Here is a 21516-nt window from a genome sequence, read left to right on the forward strand (position 1 = left end):
AGCACCACTTAGGGAGGGACAGCTACGCTAACCTCAGCTGGACTCCATCACCAGCCTTTCTAGCCCCAAGTCTTTCTACCTATTATTGTTTGCTCTATCTTCACTTTCCTCTCAGCCTAGTTCTACACATCTGTTACTATCATCTTCCTCACCGTCTCTCTTCCTAGTATCCTATCTAACGCGGATCAAAATGTCTCAACTCACTCCTGAAGGTACGTTAACTTGTGGTCATCCCGTCCACCTTCCCCGCCTCGGCTTGTGTTGCTGGTCTTTGCGTCTCAATTGCAGCACAGACTCTTGAGCCTCAGTGCATATGTACTTGCCGCACTCTAAAGAAGCTCAAGCTAGCACTTGGCCCTCGAGATGGTGAACCTCGCTGACGAATTCCTGTGCAGTTACATGGGCCCAGCGCTCATCCAGCTCAGACCCTGAGCGCAACTACCTCTACGTCAACATCAAGACCCCCGATGTCGCGAAGTCGGCCGCGGATCTCAAGATCACCGCGACCAATGTCTCATTCACCGGAGAAACCAACAAGGGCGTAAAATACCACGTCTCTCTCGACCTATACGCCGAGATCGACCCCGAAAACAGCAAGGTCAACCACACTGACCGCGAGGTCGAGCTCGTATTGCGGAAGAAGGAGCTTAAGGAGGAGTACTGGCCCCGCCTGGTGAAGGACACACAGAAGCTTCACTTCTTGAAGACGGATTTCGACAAGGTATGACGATAACAACCGTGAATGTTGGCGGACGAGGACACCTACTAACAATTGCTAGTGGGTTGACGAGGACGAGCAAGACGAGGCCGGCGACGATGACTACGCAAACAACTTTGGTGGATTCGAGGGACTTGACCAGGGCGGTCTTGGAAACATTGATTTCTCCAAGCTGGGTGCCAACCTTGGCGGGGGTGCCGAGGGTGCCGAGGGCCTCGAAGGTGCCGAGGGCGAAGAATCGGTAAGTCGATCTGATCCGAGCTCTGGAAACCGTACGCATGCCATTTGCTAATACCTTATTAGGACGAGGAAATGCCCGAGCTCGAGGGTGACAGCAAGGCCGAGGGAGAGGCCAAGTCCTCTAAGATCCAGGAAGTCTCTTAAAGTATGATGGGAAGGAGCTTGATGATGATCTGTGAAAGCTGAATGCTGAAACACCTATTATGAACAAAATCGCTCTGCCATGAATGAGCTTTACTCATTTCGACTATAAAAAGAGGCTGTACGAGTCTTGAGTATACCGTTGGCGACTTGTTGTGGAGGCCTGAGATACATAATCTGTGGACAACAATGTCTCAGGACCTACCGCAAGTCTGAATGATATAATGAGATACGCTTCGCGCTATTCGCTTATTCCGTCCGATAAGTTGCGGCTAGTACTGCCATGGCTATGCTCGAGCGTAAGTTCGTCGTAGTATGTTAAATGTAACACCATTGGCCTTGAGGTGCATCAGACAAGTTATGACGTCCTAGAGCATTGGAGACACCTCGATTTTCAGGCCACTGGCTGAGGTTGTAAATATCTCGATCATGGTGCCGACAGACGTTTCTTACCAGGAACCACTGAAAGCCGGGAATAGAGAGTACCGGGACTAACCAGTACGATTATTATGCTTGATAATGCCTCTGGCACGACCAGAAAGCAAAAAGTGTTCCGAGTTGGTCGAGTCGATGTTTGGTCGACCGCATTCTGGGCGTCGAAACTCATTGGCGGAGAGAAGCCTTTCGAAGGTTGTGCCGCCACATTCTCTTCTGGAAACCCACATCTCTTGAAAATGTGGAGGGACTCGCAACCCAAGATCTTCCCAAGTTCACCAACTCTCACGATCGTTGCACACGCTGCATTTGAGGTGTCAACCAACTTTTGTCTATCTGTCAGGACGCTTGGATTGACCCTCCTTTTCTCTGTCGTTATAAATATTCGGTCGATTTAGCCCTTCAGCCTTGATTGACTGCGAACGAGCCCGGTGCCACCGCCAAATTCGGCGAATTTGTTCCTCTTTTAATAGACGTTTTGCAGATTAGAAACCCACAAGGTCATCGCCAAAATGCCGCCCAAGAAGCCTGAGCCGGCGAAGAAGAAGAAGACCACGGTCGAGGACAAGGTTCGTGCTGATGCTGAATGATGAAACTGTTTTGGAGATGATTTACTGACTCTTTTCTTGACAGACCTTTGGTATGAAAAACGTACGTTACGACCTTTCGAAGACAATATCATCCCGTTATTATTGAACACCCAACTGACCTGATAATCTTACAGAAAAAAGGTGGCTCCGCGAAGAGGCAGATTGCACAGCTCCAAGCCCAAGCAGCGCACAACAAGACCGCCGATGCCAAGAAGAAGGAGGCTGAGAAGGCCCGCCGTGAAGCCGAGAAGAAGGCCGCCGAGGCCGCAAAGAAGGAAGCCCTAGAATTGTTCAAGCCCGTGCAGGTTCAGAAGGTTCCTTTCGGTGTCGACCCGAAGACCGTCCTGTGTGTTTTCTACAAGCAGGGCAACTGTGAAAAGGGAAAGAAGTGCAAGTTCAGTCACGATCTGAACGTTGAGCGGAAAGCGGCCAAGAAGGATCTCTACACCGATTCGCGAGACGCGAAGACTGAGGAGGAGGAGGCGAAGAAGGGCGACACGATGGACCAGTGGGACGAAGAGAAACTTCGCAAAGTTGTTCTCAGCAAGCACGGCAACCCTCGGACGACTACCGAGAAGGTTTGCAAGTACTTCATTGAGGCCGTCGAGAACCAGAAGTACGGTTGGTTCTGGGTTTGTCCCAATGGAGGAGACAAGTGCATGTACAAACACAGCTTGCCACCTGGGTATGTTTCAGTACAGGATTTCGAGCACGATGACCCAAAGCTAACATATTCGTATAGATTCGTGTTGAAGACAAAGGAACAAAGAGCTGCTGAGAAGGCTATGATGGACAAGTCTCCATTGAACACACTAACCCTGGAGGACTGGCTCGAATCAGAACGTCACAAGCTCACCGGCAACTTGACACCGGTGACACCCGAGACCTTCGCCAAGTGGAAGAAGGAGCGTCTGGATAAGAAGGCTGCAGAGGAACAGGCCCGCAAGGCCAAGGAGGCCACAGGACGCGCTCTGTTCGAGAGCGGCAACTGGCGTGCGGAGGAGGAGAGCGAGGACGAGGACGAAGACGATGGAACCTGGAACCTGGAAGCCCTGCGGAGGGAGACCGAAAAGATACGGGAGAGGAAAGAAGAGGAACGTCTTGCCCGACTGGCTGGTATTTCTGTCACGCCGTCTTCGAACGACGAGACCCTTGCCCAAGAGGGCGAAGGCTGAGTCGATGCGACTCACCCGAGATTCTAACAACTTGGGCTTTCGAATTCGGGCATGGCACCTCCCACACTGGAACCGGCGTCCCAGGCGGATGTCCGGGCCCGTGATGGTGATCGTGTTGATAACCAGGACTGGGATATCTGCCGGGTGGGCGTTGACGCTTTGTCCTCTGTCATTTCCGTACGTACTCCTATGCATCCACAGGGATTCTGGGACCGATGTCCCAATGCGTGTATGGAAGGGCAGAGGCAGAAGGCGACACATGATTGAGGCAGTCATGTGTAACGTGGATGCAGAAAACAGAGGCCGGCATTCTGTGTGCCGTTTTTGTACGTAGAAAATGATTTTGACTAGATTTAGCGCTACATCTCAATGCTTTGCATCAAACGTTTTAGGTTCCATCAGCCAAGGAATGCAGTCGATCAGCGACTGATAGCACTTTATTGTTCGTAGAACGAGCCTTGAGTACTGACCCAAGGACTATCTACAACGACGCCTTCTGCCGCGCCAACCCATTCTCAAACATCAACTGCACTACATCCTGCGCAACACCCCACGATAACTCGAACCCGCGTCCTCCCGCCCCATAGGCATGTACAATGAAGCGATCATCACCCACTCTCTCCGCCTCGATCCTCATTCCCCCTTCCCTCGCCGGCCTCCGTCCGACAATGTCACGGATGACATCGAACTGACCACCACTCTCCTTCGAAAACGGGAACCATTTCGCCGCATTGGCGAGAAGCTGCTTCCTCGTCTCAAGTGAGGGTGTCGGACTCCAATCGTGCGGTTGCTTGGTGCCGCCGATGATTGTCCCACCGCTCAAAGGCCGGGGGATGCAGAAGGACCAGGTGCCGTCCGAGTTCTGGCGGGTGATGGTCACAGAGCAGGGATTGCGGACAAGACACGTTTGCCCTGATAGCCTTTATCAGCAGCTGTATCAGAAACTGAACAAGCAGAAGCTCGTACCTCGAATGATGAACGATTTGGGATCCCCGAATCCCAGCCCGGAGCAGTTAACGACCGTCGTAACGGTCCCCGTCTCCGTCCCCGGCAGCTCAAACGCCTCCATCGGATCAACGAGCGTGTACTCTCTTGTCTGGCCGCCGTTGAGGACGAACTTCCGAAGCAGATAGGCGCAGTAGACTGGCGAGTTGACCACGTAGGTGCGATAGCGCACGCCCCATTTCACCTCGGGGGGTGTCTCGTCGGCCGTCAGGCGGCGGAAGCCGTCCAGATGCGCGTACGCGCTCTGGATGTTAGCTTCGTGTAGGTAATCCGACGGCGGGGACTCGAGGTGTTCCTCACCGTCGATGAGTTGGACGCCTGATGAGGGGTCGTCCGCTGCGAGGTGCTTGAAGTACTCATATGTGCGGCGTGCTTGACTGTTTTCGCGTGCGGATTGCGGTGAGGATCCTGGGACGGGGCGGTAGTGCGCGCCGGCCCATGGCGAAGCATAGTTGAGGGAGGTGGTGTTGGGGAATTCTCTGGCGACGATGAGGACGTTTTGAGAGGGGTGAAGGTGTTGTTGGATGTGGAGGGCTGTGGTGAGGCCGACCACGCCAGCGCTGGAATGAGTCAGTGTTATATATTCAGGTTATTGTGTGCTGTTGGTTTTGAGGGGAACCGACGTACCCGATGACGACTATGGTTTCGTTATTCATTTTCTAAGATACACGGTGTACTCGATCAAACGCAACGTTCCTTGGTCAAACAGACGATTGGACTGTGGTTGTCGCATTGTGAGATGGAGATAGATAAGCGGATCCCCGCATGTTGGGGTCCCGAACTATTGCCGTTATCAGAAAAGTGACGTTGGAGTTTCCGATCATGGTTCGGTGGTATGAGGTTATTCAGTTTGTTGTGTTATCATTTCCTTCTGTCAAACTCTGTCTACAATTCTATGTATAGAGGAGCAGTTGAGGCTAGGCCATGCTTGCTTTTGAACTGTCGGAGCTTTTGACATGACAGTTCAACCGTCTTTCTGACCCCGCCAAATCTTATAGCTCGAGTGATTACTAGCAAGCCGCCATGGATCGGATCACAATCACATACGAGCAGAGGCTGGATTCCTTATCACACCATCCTGGCTGGATATTGATTTTGAAGCTGCATATTGGTCGTGAGCTTGTCGGGCATCTCCGCAGTACCTCTGAGGTACAGAGCACTTGATCATCACATCACATTGCATCGTAGGAAATGGCCAAATCGGGTATACTTGGTGAGCTCTGAGATTCAAGGTTTATCTAGTGTCTCCTATTTGGAAATACTGTTGCAGCGTATCCTGCCTCTCTAATTAGGCGCACCATAGATAGATATATCCTTCGGCACACTGCTCGAAGGAATCAATTTCTCGCGATCATGCCGACTTCGTTACTTTCCTAGATCTTCTGCTTTGAGCACCTGAAGTAGCTACGAGTTGAGAGACGGTCCTTCGGCCATCTGAAGCATCCAGTTATCTTCATTGAACCTGTTAAAATACGCGCCCAGTTGATCACGGGAGGGGGATGACAGGGCCGCTATGGGATGTGATTGGCTGGTCCGGGTGATGAGACCTGCAGTGTGAAGAAACGCCTTCTGCATTGCTGCCAGCCAATCAGCGCTCGTTCTAGGGGTCCCTGGCAGCATCATCCTAGGGCCGTCCAGAAGAAGAATTCCTGTTAACATCTGACCATACGCATAATTCGTCCTAACCCCGCCTTGAAATGGTGGAAGTCTTTCACAGGATTGCTGGATCACTGGCTTAGCTTGCTTCTGCTGTAGGCGTGCTCTTGACCTGTCTCTCATTGGAAATTAAGAACCATACTTATCGTCCCCTGGAGAGAGATAATTGGCAATAATAGAAAATGATCATCATGCCGATGGATTATCTTCTGTCCTTACGTTATAAAAAATTGGCTATTTTTGTTTAATTCCCATGTTAGCTCCAAACTTTCCCGGCTGCAAAGCATCCTATGATCGTGCTATGCCCAGGTCTCACTACCGCTAGGAGCTGCAACATTTCGCACATTTCTTCCGTCCGACCATGTCCGCTATGAGTTTGATCGACTTTTAATTCCTTCCACTGCCTTAGTCAATCTTGTTAGCGCTGATTCTCCTCTCCAAATCCATTCGGCTGCCTGTCTGTCCGTCCGCCCTCTGCAGTCTCGTGTCCTGTGTGCTGTGGCTGTACCGCTGTATGGCTGGCAGATATCTCGCTAGTGTGCTGTACTGCTTTAGCGCTGGAGAGGTATCAAATGCAATCAACATGTCACTGGATACACTCGCTTTCCCTCATTTATGCTCGTCCGCTAATGAAGTCATGGAATCACTGTCTCCTCCTCCCGATACAGACCAAGCGCCATCGACCTCCCTTGGCGCGAGCTGCCATTGCTTGGTGGCTGGTGAGTTCGATCATTGACTAGGGTAACTTAGTGTCGCCTTCCAACCGTTTTGTACCTTTTCCCCATGGTATAACTGATTATCGACGAGGGTCGAGTCGTAGGGAATGTCGAATCACACCCTTTCAGTCGTCGCTCACTTGCTCCATCACAGAAAACAGTCTCCGTTGTGGACTCTTCTGAAACCCCTATTCCTTGGTTTCCTGGACTTTCAAATCCTTCCCGGCTCTTCTCTTATGTACTTCCCCCTCCATATAACGTGGTAGCCCGCCTAGTGCATACTATTCCTTGTCAGTCGCCTGCATCTGCGATACCTTGCGGTTGCTGGCCTTGCATAATCGCACTTCTCGCCTATTTTCGAAAAGACTTGACCTTATTATTCTCGTTATAGCTTTTGCCATTTTTCCGTTTCCCTCTTACCCTATCCTACGGTGGGCCGGACCGTCTTGTCGGTTCTCTTTCTGCTTCTTCCTCAGAGTCCATGTCCCGAGACCGAAGCTTTGTACTAATTCAGCGGACTGTATCTCGTCATCGAGGCTACGATAAAGCTGTTGATTAGCTGGATAGTACTCTGCTCGGTCATAACCAAACTGTTCTAAATTATCTCTCTGCGAGCAACACCGAAGCTGTGGGAATGCTGTTGAGGATTGTCTATACTGTCGAACAATACCCATTCTGTCACTCCACTTGCGCCAACGCTTCCGGAGATCTGCGATAGAACATCGAACTCGGATAAGCGAGCTCGAATCCGGTAGTCGCCGTACAAATACGTGTGGACGGCGAGTCAGAGAAGAAACAGACGCTGTCTCACTCTGCTTGCAGGCCGGCAACTCAACCGCAAGATCCGAAGAATGGTTGAATTGACATGGAACAGAAATCCCCTTCCTGAGACAAAAAGTACAACAATCAAACCAATGGCGCCTCCGGTTGCGCCGCCGACGCCTCAATCACAGGCACCGGAAACCACGTTCGAACCATGTGCGTCGACAGCCTCGTTATTCCTCTACGCTCAAGGATCGGTGATCAATTGCCTCCATCATGACACCCTCGCGCTCGAGAGACGGTTCGACCATCACAAGTCTGATATTTCTTTCATATCGGTGGACAATGTTAGCGAACGAGGTTCAGGAAGACTAGTCGCCAGTTATGACACGGGACAGACGACGATCGTATGGGATCTTTTTACCGGAGCTGAACTCGCTCGGTTTGCAGCGTTTGATCATCTACGAGTAGCTGCCTGGATGCGTAATGGCAATGTAGCGTTTGGTAAGGAGGACCTTGCCCTCACAACCCAGGAGTATGCATGCTGATGAGCCGGAAGGAAACGGAAAGGGCGATGTCATTCTTTTCGAGCCTTCCACTTCGGAGCATGTCTCGACGAGGACCATTTTCGACCCCATTACAGCTTTGGCGCCGGCCTCTGACTGCCGAACATATGCCATTGGGTATGTAAATGATCTTCTATTGGAGAAAGAAAGTGAACAGGACAACGGAGTCTTGGAGATGTGCATTGTTGTCGATTGACAGTTCAGCTGACACATATACCAGCTATCAGAACGGTTCCATTCTGATCGCCACTCTTCATCCCACGTTTAACATCCTTCATACCATGTCAACCTCACGAGGCCCGTCACCCATCGTCTCGTTAGCATGGCATGCGTCGTCGTCAAAGCAAAAGTCCGATATGCTCGCGACTCTATCCTTCAATGGAGACCTGAGAGTTTGGAGTATTTCAAAACCTCCGGGCAAAGAGGCTCCGCGGGTCATCAGAGTGCTCAAGCGATCCGACTCTTCCTCAGCCGAGCCTAAGTGGATGGCGTGGTCAAAGAACGGCCGGATCGTGCAGTTTCTCGATGGGTAAGTGTCGTCCACCCAATCATAAGATTGAATTCCTAACCAGCAACGACTTCCAGAGAGACCTGGGCATGGGATGTCAAAACGAAACACGTCACTTATGAACCGATTCCGACGATAGAAAACCCTCGTGGTTTCGCTAATTATGGCCCGACTGCTACTCTTTTCACTCTTGGCCCTAACTACACAGTGCAGCAGTACGATTTAGATAATCCGGGAATGGTTGCTAATGTGCAGCATATTCCTGCTGGAGCCCTTACTGCAACTTCTGAAGACCCGAGGGGAGCGCCCCTGGAACCACGAGCCTTGCAGGATCCGCCGGATCTCAGAGAAGCAGCGCGCATGTACGACGGCCGGCCACCTTTTGACCAGAGCGGAGTAGACGCCGTACGGCAGCAGCGTGCAGAGATGAGCAGTCCAGTATCGTCGCGGAGTCACGCCAACTCTGTGAGCTCGAAAGCATCTTCGGGGAAATACAGGATGGTGCCATTTTCACCACCGAGTAGGTCGGGACAGACGGGTACATCGTTCTCGCTAGCTTCAGCAAGTGGAAGAGAGACTCCTCAGCAGTCTGGGGCCTCGTACACGTACGCCTCCTCGATCTCAATGTCGTCGGTGAAAAGCTCTCGCGCGGCATCCCGACTGCGAAATGAGGTGCAATTTAGCCCAGCCGACCAGCGTATTGATTTGTTTCCATTCACGCGTGCGCGCCTCAACGACGTGCCGTATAGGAACCATCGCCCCATAGATGAGACCCATCTCACGCCAAACGACCTTCGGCGACAGATGCTGAGCGTCGTGTTTGGATGGGATGGAGATATCCAAGACCTGATTAGAGACGAACGTGAGTGAGCACCTTCAAATCTTTGCGCTGTCAACATCTCGAATTGACTTATGAGCAGTCTTTCGTCACCCACCCGGCAGTCAGAGTGCCATTCTGTTGGCGCAATGGCTCGGCCAATCCGACTCTGACGCAACCGCGGCCATGATCAACTCGGGACCGGCGACATTGACCGATTGGATGCTCTTGGCCATGAGCCAGATGAATGGCGAGTCGCAAGCGAACAAGGTCGGCCAAGCCTTTGCGCAAAAGTTGCTAGAGATCGGCGACATACATACATCGGCTACCGTTTTGCTGGGCCTGGGCGATAAAAACGAAGCTATTGAAGTCTATGTCTCTCAGAACTGCTACATGGAAGCGATCCTGATGACTTGTCTTCTGACGCCGACGGATTGGCAGCGCCAGTCATATCTGGTGCGACGATGGGGTGAGCACGTCGTTTCCCATGCTCAGCAGCAGCTGGCAATTCGATGCTTCATGTGTACCGGTGTAGAGCCCTCCGATCCCTGGACTTCTCCCGCTGCTCAGCAAGCTGCGTCTTTTGCGGAAATCCTTTCAGGACGATCGCCGATGACGTCTCCTGAGCCACAGCCTTTGCAGCAACAATCGTCGAATTTTCTTCGGCCGACTATGAATTCACAGTCAAAGGTGCCGCCTAGCACCAGACCGAACGCGAAAACTCCTGCCCTCAAGCTGATCACGTCATTTGATTCTCAGCCCGGCAAGTTCCGATTCCCGGGTCTGAAATCAGACGATAGAACACCAACAAATGCCCCGGGAATTACACCTATCGCCGAGTCGGCTGTAGGAGGGTCTGCTATATCCCCCGGGGGACTTGGGTCCTACAGAGCGAACAACATTCAGAGTCTGAACAATGCGATGAACGCAAGGACAGGCACGCCTGCGTTCAACCGGAGACGCTTGCCCTCCATTGGGGAAACGCCCGTTGATGTCCATCCACCCACTTTCTTGCCAAGTGGCTTGAATCACTCCGTGGAATATGCCTCGTCGGTGGAAAGCACCAGCAGGCTGCATGATGGAAGCCAAAGTCAGGACGAGGAGGTCTTGTCGTCTTTGTTGCCGTCTGCACGGTACAATCCTGAAAAAGACACGTTTAAGCCGAGTCCGCAAACTGCCGTTCAGGCGAACTCGGATAAGTTTGCAACCATCAAGGGTCTTCCTTCCCCAAGCCCTGGCGTATTCGAGGCCCTCAGGGAACGTTCGGACAGTCGGAACGGATCCAGAGACCGAAAGCCAGGTGGTCTGCAGCTTCACCTGTTCCAGCCCGATGCTCCAGACAGTGATTTGCTAGGTCCACCTAGCGGTACAATGAGTAATACTCGGAGCCCGGCATCGACGCTAAACAGTTACAATTCAGCGAAAAGTCCCAGTGTCAGTGGTCGGAGCATGGACCAGTACATCAACAGTCTCGACGAGGCGAATTATCGCTCACAAAAATTCAGTCGAGGAAGGCGAAACACGGACGATTCGGTCAGCCAAAGCTCAGCACGACGGATCACTTCGAGGAATACTTCCCAGGAAACCACTCGAGGACGAAACGAGAGAAGATACATTCAGCCTGCTAAACGATCGCCGTCCTCTCCGGTTCCAATGTCCCCGGAGGAGATAGCTCAATACAGCAAGAGCACAGGAAGCAAACACCCTGCGAGCAAATCACGTAATGGCAGCAGAGTGAGAAAGCCACGCTCTCGACACTCATCGGAGCGTCATCAGCATCGTTCTGCCAGTCGACACGCCGCTAGCCGAATGGCCGCAGACAAGAATGACCCTGCTCATCGGGGGCGCAGCATCGATAGGCGAAGCTCCGGGGATAGATCACCGTCTGCCCCATTACCTGTACCTCAAGCGGAGGATGCCTTGAGGCTGGTCGCTAGTGACAGGGAAAGATTGCGGAGTCACCAACGCAGTAGCAGCCGACGTCCTGACAAGGGCGGGTCGAGAAGGGATGCGTCTCCCGAGAGCAAACATTCGCGGGCACCATCTCATAATCGGCAAGGCCATGATACAAACATGAACATTAACACCGACACCGAACAGCGGGCTAACGGGTTGATGACGAGTGATATTGCTCAGACCGATACATACGTCCAAGAGAGAACCCGTGAAATGGAAGAAGTGGAGATGCAGGCTCGAAATGCAAGTGCACCAACCTTGCCACCTATAGCACTATCAGAACAGAGGCGAAAGGAGCTCGCAGCTGCTGAACTGGAGGCCCGGCGGCTTTCAATTGCGCGCAACCCTTCAGCCCCAAACATACCTTTTCCTGGAGAGCTGCAGTACAGCCGAAGCCCCCTAGGCAGCCCACCTCTGTCCAGAACCTCTGCCAACCAGCGTACACCGGCGAGAAGGAGAGCGTCGACCAGCAAGGCCTCGCCAGACTATCCCAGCAGCTCCGATTCGAATTCGTCGAGGTCAGGAGGACCTCTTGGTCTGCCAGCCACTCCGAAAGCCATGCGTCACCCGAAGTATCCTAACGGCTACGAAGAGACCGTCTCCTCGGGGTCTAGTGTTCCAGACAACGTTATAACACTGAGTGATGCCAGGTACCAAGGCGAAGCCGAGAGAATCGGCCGTTCAATGTCCGTTCCAGTACAGGAGCATCAACCGGGTCCCATGCCTGTCGACCTGCCAACCCATCCGAGGTTCAACCCCCGCCTCCCGCGAAGCAGATCGACCAGTAGGAGCCGGAACATCGGTCACCGGCGAGAAAGTTCTCGAGAGCTGGGAGGCTCCGGTGGCTATCCGTACGGCTCTTCTCCAGTCACCGTCAGTATCGAGGAGACGATCGAAAATTCCATGGGCCTGAAGGAATTCGAGAATCCTCCAATCCTGCCAGAATTACAGCATCTGAACACTCCCCCACCTCCTCCGCCTCCTGCTCCCCTTGGACCTGTTTCCCCTCGGGCATCCTCCGGGACTATAGACATTGCTATTGACAACGAGAACCTGGGCAGATTGCTCCCTCGAGCTATGACAGCGGCCCCGGCAATCAGTACGGAAACGCGGCCTACCATCGAGCGCCGGCGCACGTCATTTGACCATCGGCGGGGCAAGAGCGTCAACGAGAGCTTCACGAACAAGATCCGGAATCTGACACGCATGCGCAGCAACAGCCGCGGACTAGACAATTGGACATCTTCCCGTGAGACGGGTGTCCCTTATGAAAGTGTACAAATGTCGGAAGGCCGGATATAACCAAGTGATTTCTTCGATTTATCATATCCTGCCAGCTCGACTTCTATAGCATGATTTGCATTATATCTCATTGGACCTATAATTCTTATGACTGATGACCTTTCCTTTTCAACCATGCCCCGTTAATTAAACCTCACCCCCAATATCTACAATCTGCGATGACCGAGCGTGTTTCTCATATCTCTAGTGACGATTTAATTGCTATACCCTTGCCTCTGTTTCACGCGATAGTTTCTATGATCACGCGGGCCACCTTGAAAGATTCTGCCCGGTTTCATGATGTGCTCTAAAGGAATTCCTGATGTTCTGAGACTGTACTCGCCCGCAAGGGCAAAGGAAAAGTTAGCATCCTACTGTCTTATTCAAGCGAATCCGTTGCATATCCTTCGTGAAATGTAGACCGATCTGTATCTATTCATATGTAAGCCCAGCGATCTCGGACGGTTGAAGTCCGGCGTGATACACGGGCTGGACGAGAAAGTAGCCGTAGCATAGTTGGAAAAGAGTAGTAAATGTAACTCTGCTAATGTGGAGTGATATGGTACATGTTAAGCTCATAATGCGTTGCAGGAGATTCAGTTCCATCTTCCCCATCCCTTCTTCTCACCCCCCTCAGAGTCACCGGCCATGTTTCTCTCGGCCTCTAGCAAGCGGTCAAATTCAGCCTGAGCCTGTTCGCGCTGTCGCCTCTCACTGTCTGGCGTTGACGACGACCCGCTCCATGCTGAGCCTGGACCACTATCCTGTTCGCGCTGTTGCCTCTCATTGACGGACCGATTCCACGCCGATCCTAGCCCACTATCCTGTCCGCCTTGGGAGCCGGAGCCGGAGCCGGCCTGCTGTCTGATCCGATCCCAGGCGCTTCCTTGCGAGCCGCCTCCAGATCGATACTCCGCCGCAACGGGGCTGGCATCGTCGCTTTCGAAAAAGTCCGTAGATTTGCTCTGATCGACAGTGGTAGCACCGCGCATCGACTCCGTCGAGGACGAATCACCGTACAAGCGCCCCAGATTCCGATCCGGCAGATTAGCAGGCTTATCAGACGACGCCGACGGAACGGACTCCCGCGCAGACGAAGACGAGTAAGAATCTAAAGATCCATACGTCCCAGCACCCTGGCCATACTCTTGGCTCTCAGCGTAGCCCCCTCCCGCCCCGGCACCCTGACCCATCCCCACCTCCACAGGCGGCAAGCCCTGCGCGCGCCGCTCCGCCGCCTCCTTGGCCGCTTTAGTCCTCTCCGCAACCCTCTGGACCCTCCGCCTGCGCACCTCCTCTGGATCCTTGTCTTTCATCTCCGCAAAGAACTGCTTCAGCCTTGGATCGCCCATCGTCTCCTTCAAATCATGGAACATCCCCCACACACTCGTCATCATCGAGCCCGCCACCACCCAGAAGAACCACCTAAACGATCCCCGAATCATTACCTGTCTGAAATTCGCCGGCTCGATCGACGAGTACAGCTTCACAGCCGCAAGCACCTGCGCCGGCGACGGCTTCTGCCCCGGTTTCAGCCCGGGGACAAGGTGCGCGACAACGCCTGAGTTGCGCACGCGCCAGTACAGGTACGCCGTGCCGATGGCGCCGGAGTAGGGCGCGCCGAGGCGCTGGTGGTAGATGTATTTGCTGCCGTGGTAGACGAAGGCGTCGAGCTCGTCCTGGGTGGGGAGCCGGTTGATCATGACTTTGCAGGATTCAATGCGGTCGCGGATGTGTGCGCTGTTCTTGTGCAGCCAGTTGCGTTGGCCCACGAAGCCGAAGTACAGCGTGAATAGGTCGGGGCGGGAAAGGTATTCGGTCTTGAGCACGAGGGGATACCCTGGTATTGGGATGTGGCCGCTGTTGTATGAATTAGATCCATTTTGAGACGACGCGTTGGAGCTCTCGGACTCGGACAGCGGCGATGTGTCGTTGAGTACCATCTTGGATGGTAGAGCGCTCGTGGTCTTGCTCCAATTGGTGTTTCAGAAGCTTGGTGATAGCTGTGACGGAGTGTGGAGAAGGTTAGAAGAATGTTGGGTGATGTTGTGCAGCTTAGTCATCGAGCGTTTCACCAGCATAAAGTTACTCTTATAATTCTTATTCTACAAGTAAACAATCTACTCGAACACACTAACGCTGATCAACACGTATCATTCGCAGTGACAATCTACCAACTAAATCTCCACGAAAGATAGATTGCGAATACGATAGTAGGTATCTGCTCAATTAGTCGATCATCATCACCAAGCCATGAAAAGAAGACTAACCAGTTGTTGGACCAGGAGAGCCAGACGACCCCTCCATTTGTAGATTGACGATTCTGGCAGGAGTCAGTGCTGGGCAATATCTCATGCATCGTTACAAACTTACAAGTGCAATGGCTTGCCAATATAATTCCTCCCGTACTGGGTGGTGATGAGCTTGCCGTCAAGGTAGAACTTGACGGAGATGTTCTTGCCATCGACGTCACGAATTTCCGTCTTGATCTTGTGAAAATTGCCGGGAGAGGGGTAGTTGACGTCCAAAGCTTTGACTTCAGACGAGGTCTGTAATAGTGACCGGTCAGCGCAGGTCCGATACCATAGTTCTAGGTGCATCTCTCACGTTGAAGGTATTGAAACTGATATCCCCGGTTCCTGCTGCTGTCAGCCATACAGAGTCCGAGAAATTTGGGTCTCGAGGTGTAGCAAACCCTTCCACTCGGCAAGATCGATCTCAGGTGGCCACGTATTCGCTCCATTGAGCCAGAACGCAGGCCAGGTACCTCTAGCAGTTGGAGCCTGGAACTCAGCCTGGATGTCGAAGCCTGATCCGGCTTTGACGGTGAAGGTCCTTGCTGAATGTACCGCGCCAGATAGGTAGTTTATCTCTCTACCTGATTTGGTAGGCGGCTGGCCGCTAACTGGTTTGGCAACCAGAGTCAGTGTGCCTGAGTTGACAGAAATATACTGATGGTCGGCTGAGCTGCCGACCATACGAGCGGAGCCATTATGATCTGAGCCCCAAGGGTAGAGATAGGCAAAGTATTTTTCCAGAGACGAGTATGAGTTGAAGCACGTGGAGGGGATCAATGTAGTAGCTGCAGAGGCTAGAGGGAGAGCACTCAGAAAGATTGAAAACTTCATTTTGGCGCACTTGAACTATCTTCGGCAGATGAGCGAGCATAGTGCTATAATTGCGGTTAAACAGTATCCTTTTATAATGGGCTTGGGATAATTCAGTCATCTCGGGAAAACTTGAAGCAACAACTGAAACAGAATATCCTTCTGAGTGACGATCACCTTCACCATCACCTTCAATGAGATCATTTGCTCGACAATCAATTTATACGAAGAACGTTTCCCCTCCTCATTCCCCCGGAGTTTTACTGAAACTGAAAGATCGGCCCGAAGGTTACAGCGCTACTCCTGCGCACCAACATTATCACGTAGAAAACAATATAAATGATCCATTATAATCAGCTGATATACCCCTTCGACCTCTGCATTACCATTTCTCCACATATGGGCGAAGATCTAGCTCGAACCCAAATGTCGTGCGTGGCTGGGTGTGCAAATGCCAATACGACTCTGCAATCTATAGTACCAATCAGTCATTGTCATCAATTCCAAACGAGGAAGAGGTATCTTACAGCGTCTGGATCAAGTTTAGCGTCTTCATGCTCGAATGTCCAAGCCTTCGTTCTGGGAATATCTATGACCCCATCGATAATGACGTGAGAGACGTGAACGCCCTTCGGTCCGAACTCTCGCGCCAGCGATTGCGCCAACGCTCGTAGAGCAAATTTGCCGGTTGCAAAGGCCGCGAAATTCGCAGACCCTTTCACGCTGGCTGTAGCCCCCGTGAAGATTAAAGTTGGAGGATGATGCAAGCCCTGCGCCTGAAGCAGAAGAGGCAAAGCGCTTTTGGCGAAGTTGAAAGCCCCCTTTCTGTTTTGATTTTCAGTCTTTGGATGAATACGTTTGTCTTTGGAAATAAGAACTCACCCTTGGTTCTCGAACCCCTGGGAGAATTCTTCCTCTGTAAGCTCGAGGAAGGGTTTGCGCGAGAATCCACCGGCAGGGTTGAACACGGCCGCTGCCAGAGGAACACCAGCGTACTGCTGAGAGATCTTCTCAAACGCAGACTTGACGCTTCCCGAGTCTGTCACGTCCGTACTAATTCCTAGGGCCTGTCCACCGCTGGAGTTGATCTCTTCGACCAGAGGTTCGAAGTTCGCCGGGTTCCGGCTAAGTACCACCACCGAGTATGCTTTGGCAAAGCGTCTGGCGATGGAAGCGCCCTGGTCATGTTAGCAGATGTGTATTCCAGTCAAGTAATGGACTTACCGTGCCAGGGCCGACTCCCGCGATGATAGCCAATGCTTTGGTAGCCATACTGTTGAACGTCTTATATGCTGTCAATGTTTAAATCGTAACTTTGTCGCGCGGAATCAGAGATTACGATGGTTCTCCCTTAATTATATCTCTTATGATTTGGATGTCGTGATTTACTTCGGGCATTGTTGATGCCGTGCTTAGAAATACATGTCCATATTGATCAGTAATCGCGATGATATCATCTTTGCTACTGCTTGCAACACGACCTCTGATACTGTGATGATGATTCCACTCCATCGTCTAATAGTCTTTCAAGATAGCGACTCCAATTTCAATGCTCAAAATACCTTAACCACATCCCAAAGAAAGTAGTTTAAAGACGTACTCCGTAGTGATTCAAACATGAGCAACACTTTTGGTGCCTGAGGCACGAAGGCTAACTGTTATCGATAAGCTCACCCCAATCCCCAGAAACTTTTTCCTGATGTATCGTCTGCGCAGCTTGCCGTCAACATCTATTCCTATTAGAACAGTATCACTAATAATATCATCTATCCTTACTGTCAATTATTTTTAATATATACATCAACATGTCCAATGCCGACGGCGACACCCTATTGTCCGATCTATGCACAATATGGTAAGTAAACAAAAGACGATATCCCATCCCCCATCGCATCAAACAACCCGCTAACTAATCTTCCACACTCACAGCCACATCAACCCCCCCAAATACCGCTGTCCCCGCTGCTCAACACGAACCTGCTCCCTCCCCTGCTCCCGCCGCCACAAGCTCTGGTCCCAGTGTTCCGGCGTCCGCGATCCAGCCGCCTACCTGAAGCGCAGTGAGCTCGCCACGGAATCCGCCTTCGACCGGGACTTCAACTTCATCACGAAGATCGAGAGGAGTCTTGAGCGCGCGGAGCGAGAGGCGGAGGATAGAGGGATTCCGTTGAGTGGGACTACGGCTGCTGATCCGGCGGTGTTGGGTCTGGAGCATGAGGTTGGGCAGGATGGGCAGGATGCTGAGGCGGGGAGAAAGAGGAAGAGGCCTGAGCAGGGAGGATTTGTGAAGGGTGAAGCTGGGTTCCTGCGTGGGGCTCAGAATGCCGGGGTGAGGGTTATCAGGGCGCCGAGGGGGATGAGTAGGAATAAGGCGAATGCGTCAAAGTGGAATCCTAAGTATGTCTCTTTTCTGGGCGGTGAGAGTGGTGTCGGCGTACTGACGATCTCCAGACATAAATGTTTGAGTTGGACGGTTGAATGGATTACTGCTGATGGCAAGAAGGTGACGAGGAACTGCTTGGAATCGTGCACTCTGGCGGAAGCCTACGACCGCATCTACCCACAGCCTAAGGAGAAAGCAGGCGAAGTTGTTCAAAAACCAAAGGAAGACGAGCAAACACTTGAAAGTACAGGAGATCGACAGCAGGAGTCAGAGCCCGCGTCCAGCGAACAACCGACACAATCAGAAACCGTTGAGCCTCCTTCGACAGCTCCAACTGGTCAATCGGTCACAGAATCAACGCCGGATCGACCGTCAAGCTCATCCAAAAGCAAGAACGAAATAATCCCCCATCGCGGCGTTAGCTTCTATCTTCATCGTCCACGAACTGCTACCAAACAGCCGGTCCTCATCCCTTTATCCCCCAGCATGACTTTTACCTCTGCTCTCCGAGACCGTGCGGTTCTGGAATTTCCCACAATCTACGCCCTTCCCCAGCCTCCAGAGGCATTACGCGCCAAAAAAGAAACCCCAATGTTCCTTTTGGAGGAAGATTATCTACGGACCCAAGGGCCGGAACCGGATCTGAGCGAAGACATGTTGCAAGAAACTTCTGAAGATCAAATCCACACTGGCGATTTGGATATAGGGAATATTGACGAAAAGAAAGTACTCGAAGTGTTGAAGCAGGATCTATGGGAACCGGTCGCAGCTGATGCGACAACACAATAATTAGCCTTTCACTTGCTTCGGTGGAAGAGCTTGGACTTGGCTGGACACATCGTGTATATACGTCCCTGATATAATGTATACTGTCAGCTACATTCTCGCGAACTGGTCACAAGTGCCAGGGACACTCTCCCTTCCACTCATGGTATACGAGGGCGGACTAATTGCTCTGGTGCAATGGTATACTGGTAGAGTCATGGCCGACGGAGGAATTACTCAGCTCACGGCGCCGACAGAGATCGTTACCTCGAATAGGGTGAGGACAGGATGTAAATACGTGAATGTGTCTCGATCCGCTCGGTATCGAGACTAGAGCATCATGGTTAATCAAAGCTTGCCAATATCAATTAACGCAAAATATGAAGTGCGCCCAATAACCTGGAGGTATCTAAGTGGTATGTACTCCGGTCCAAGAATAAATAAACGCCAAATATAACAAACAAATGGGTATCCTTGCAAAATATGACCATTCCAGGACGCCTTGCCAATGCTTGGTGGTTCTATCCAGCTGCTGCTGGACTGAGTTAGATTAGTCCTCCTAAGTCCTGCTCGACTTGCCGTCGATAATAAGATGACAGAAATGTGCTATGTAATATAGCTCGTGGTGATGTTCACGTTGAGCGAGCTCCTGTGACCTCCATTCAGCTGCAGAGGTGGCCAGTCAGGATTGAAACGGATTGTTTCTCTTCGATGGGCGATGCCACAAGAGTCAAGCTTTGACGCGTAATTGCCGCGTTCAGCATAATCCAGGTTGAGGAATGCTGTATGGTCACCCATACAAGCTAGACTTGCAGACGGCCGGGTCTATACGAAGTATGAAGCCCTATGATCGATCATGGATCAAGTAACGTGGTCTGCCGGGAACGGAAATCCGACCAGGGCAGCGCCATCAAGTCAATGGAGTTGTAGCATCGGAAGCTGTGTCTGGGAGATCATGTTCTTCATTCCGTGTAGATGATGGGGACACAAGCTCGGTTGCAACGGTGTTCGCCACTGTGCGAACCTCATCGTCTTGAGCCGATTCTGGGGCCTTGTTTTGAAACGACCCTTCCTTGGATTCCGTAGGAGACATATTTAATCGTTCGGATCGACTTGGTTTGAGTTTGAGACGACCTTGCTCTAGTGCACGAAGAAGGGTACCGACTTCCTCAGACACGATACCTCGAAGCTTGCTCATGGCGTCGTCAGACACGTCGGAATGGACATTCCAGCCAAGTTTGTCGGATTCTTCCGAAACCAGCGACTTCGACTCCAGTGAGGGCCCAGTGATGAGCCTGTGTAGCGTGGTGGGGGAGACGTTGTTGGGTCGGCGTGGCATCTTGACCGGTTTCTGCTTGGAACTAGAGGAGACAGAAGCCAGATCCTCCTGTTGGCGCTCCCGCTTCGGGGGACGGGTAATATGAGTGTTCGGCCCTTCACCAACTTCATTCCGGATCTTGTAGTAGACCAGACCCAAAGTTGCGGCGAGAGCTTGGTGTGCGGATTCCGGATACTGACGAACAGCCTCGGCACGCGTCAGATTTGATGGGTATTCACTGGATTCACTCGAATCGCTGTCGCTGCCATACAAGTCCGATTGGTGCATGCGGCCCCAGTACTCAAAACCTCCCAGTTGATAGAATTCGGCGAGTTGTACAAGTCGATTAACTGCGGATTTATGTTAGGTACCATAAGACTCATCTTGAGTACAAATCACTCACTCCTACTGCGCTTCTTCAAGCACCAGAATCTCCAGACTGTACGAGGGAAGTATTCGGGCCACTGAAGAGATCCATCTTCTTCGATAACCGGGACGGGCGTGATAGGGGCATGCGTGGTGTGAGCAAGGGAGTTGAATCGAACCCTTTCCGAGTGCTTCATGCGAGCCTCAATTAGGGTAAACCGATTGAATACCGCGTTCAGGTGACGCGATGTCTCATGTTGAAGAGTAATCAGATCGGTACGTAGTTGACTGATAGCAGCATGCAGTTTGCTGATTTCAATGCGGCATCCACAAACATCAGTCTGAAGCTGTTCCAAGTCGGCCTGGACCTGATCGACATTCTTCTGGAGACGGTCGACATCACTGCGCAAAAAGACCGTCTCGTTGCTGGCCTGGCCAATGCTAGATTTGAGTTGAAACACGCCCGACTTGAGTTGGTCGACATCCGTCCTCAACGCAACCACGTTCAGATCAATTCGATTCGATATCGAGCGATTGGCTTCGAATTCTCGGCGAATATGCTCATCTTCACGATTACGTCGATCAACATAGCCATCCTTGGTGAGGACTGTCGAGCGTAGCTCGAGTACTCGTGAATCTAGGAGGTTTAATCGGTCGTGGATTTGGGACAAAGAGGGTTCAGATAGAATAGGAGGCGTCACATCATGTCTGACTGAAAGTAGAGGACTGGATATTGGTATTGACATGCTTGATGTACGGGAAAGACTTCGTTCAAGTGTGGCAGTCATGGTGATAGTGAGGATGAGATGACGGTCGGTAGAAGGATTACAATGGATGACTGTAAAAATATGGCGTAAACTCGAATTCTGCGTCAATATTGTACCACCTGCAGGTGCAGATCGATTTATATGCGAAGGATATCCATTTTGACGATATTTCGATGATGGTAATGATGGTTAAGTCGTAGGTGATGATGGATGACGATGTGATGGATGGACGGAAGGGCTGGGT

General features: G+C 51.8%; 9 protein-coding genes across 9 annotated transcripts; 4 read left to right on the top strand and 5 right to left on the bottom strand.

Annotated features, from left to right (window-relative positions):
- Positions 1 to 190: 190 nt before the first annotated feature.
- On the top strand, positions 191 to 1102 carry wos2 (Hsp90 cochaperone SBA1; the record flags this gene model as incomplete). The annotated part of the gene is made up of 4 exons (XM_033557265.1): positions 191 to 212; positions 396 to 721; positions 780 to 959; positions 1022 to 1102. 4 exons carry the CDS (start codon positions 191 to 193, stop codon positions 1100 to 1102), a joined length of 609 nt encoding a protein of 202 aa, XP_033413156.1.
- Positions 1103 to 2046: 944 nt separating this feature from the next.
- On the top strand, positions 2047 to 3299 carry ALT_7199 (translation machinery-associated protein TMA46; the record flags this gene model as incomplete). Its single annotated transcript, XM_033557264.2, has 4 exons — positions 2047 to 2103; positions 2168 to 2185; positions 2259 to 2809; positions 2867 to 3299. 4 exons carry the CDS (start codon positions 2047 to 2049, stop codon positions 3297 to 3299), a joined length of 1059 nt encoding a protein of 352 aa, XP_033413155.1.
- Positions 3300 to 3780: 481 nt separating this feature from the next.
- ALT_7200 (FAD-dependent oxidoreductase) lies at positions 3781 to 4960 on the bottom strand (the record flags this gene model as incomplete). Its single annotated transcript, XM_033557263.2, has 3 exons — positions 3781 to 4211; positions 4266 to 4864; positions 4932 to 4960. The coding sequence occupies 3 exons, from the start codon at positions 4958 to 4960 to the stop codon at positions 3781 to 3783; spliced, it is 1059 nt and encodes a 352-aa protein (XP_033413154.2).
- A 2630-nt stretch (positions 4961 to 7590) lies between these two features.
- Positions 7591 to 12587, top strand: ALT_7201 (WD40 repeat domain-containing protein; the record flags this gene model as incomplete). The annotated part of the gene is made up of 5 exons (XM_033557262.2): positions 7591 to 7942; positions 7998 to 8121; positions 8225 to 8533; positions 8590 to 9374; positions 9433 to 12587. 5 exons carry the CDS (start codon positions 7591 to 7593, stop codon positions 12585 to 12587), a joined length of 4725 nt encoding a protein of 1574 aa, XP_033413153.2.
- A 575-nt stretch (positions 12588 to 13162) lies between these two features.
- ALT_7202 (putative endo-1,3(4)-beta-glucanase) lies at positions 13163 to 14509 on the bottom strand (the record flags this gene model as incomplete). Its single annotated transcript, XM_033557261.1, has 1 exon — positions 13163 to 14509. The coding sequence occupies one exon, from the start codon at positions 14507 to 14509 to the stop codon at positions 13163 to 13165; it is 1347 nt and encodes a 448-aa protein (XP_033413152.1).
- A 234-nt stretch (positions 14510 to 14743) lies between these two features.
- Positions 14744 to 15694, bottom strand: ALT_7203 (glycoside hydrolase family 16 protein; the record flags this gene model as incomplete). Its single annotated transcript, XM_033557260.1, has 5 exons — positions 14744 to 14787; positions 14837 to 14889; positions 14940 to 15115; positions 15174 to 15205; positions 15262 to 15694. The coding sequence occupies 5 exons, from the start codon at positions 15692 to 15694 to the stop codon at positions 14744 to 14746; spliced, it is 738 nt and encodes a 245-aa protein (XP_033413151.1).
- A 361-nt stretch (positions 15695 to 16055) lies between these two features.
- On the bottom strand, positions 16056 to 16945 carry ALT_7204 (oxidoreductase, short chain dehydrogenase/reductase family; the record flags this gene model as incomplete). Its single annotated transcript, XM_033557259.1, has 4 exons — positions 16056 to 16145; positions 16201 to 16498; positions 16556 to 16851; positions 16898 to 16945. The coding sequence occupies 4 exons, from the start codon at positions 16943 to 16945 to the stop codon at positions 16056 to 16058; spliced, it is 732 nt and encodes a 243-aa protein (XP_033413150.1).
- A 533-nt stretch (positions 16946 to 17478) lies between these two features.
- Positions 17479 to 18845, top strand: ALT_7205 (zinc finger HIT domain-containing protein; the record flags this gene model as incomplete). The annotated part of the gene is made up of 3 exons (XM_033557258.1): positions 17479 to 17528; positions 17603 to 18070; positions 18125 to 18845. 3 exons carry the CDS (start codon positions 17479 to 17481, stop codon positions 18843 to 18845), a joined length of 1239 nt encoding a protein of 412 aa, XP_033413149.1.
- Positions 18846 to 19731: 886 nt separating this feature from the next.
- Positions 19732 to 21293, bottom strand: ALT_7206 (uncharacterized protein; the record flags this gene model as incomplete). Its single annotated transcript, XM_033557257.1, has 2 exons — positions 19732 to 20489; positions 20543 to 21293. 2 exons carry the CDS (start codon positions 21291 to 21293, stop codon positions 19732 to 19734), a joined length of 1509 nt encoding a protein of 502 aa, XP_033413148.1.
- Positions 21294 to 21516: the final 223 nt, after the last annotated feature.

The sequence above is a fragment of the Aspergillus lentulus genome, assembly GCF_001445615.1.
Source record: "Aspergillus lentulus DNA, contig: Alt12, strain: IFM 54703, whole genome shotgun sequence".
Classification (NCBI taxonomy): Eukaryota; Fungi; Ascomycota; class Eurotiomycetes; order Eurotiales; family Aspergillaceae; genus Aspergillus; species Aspergillus lentulus.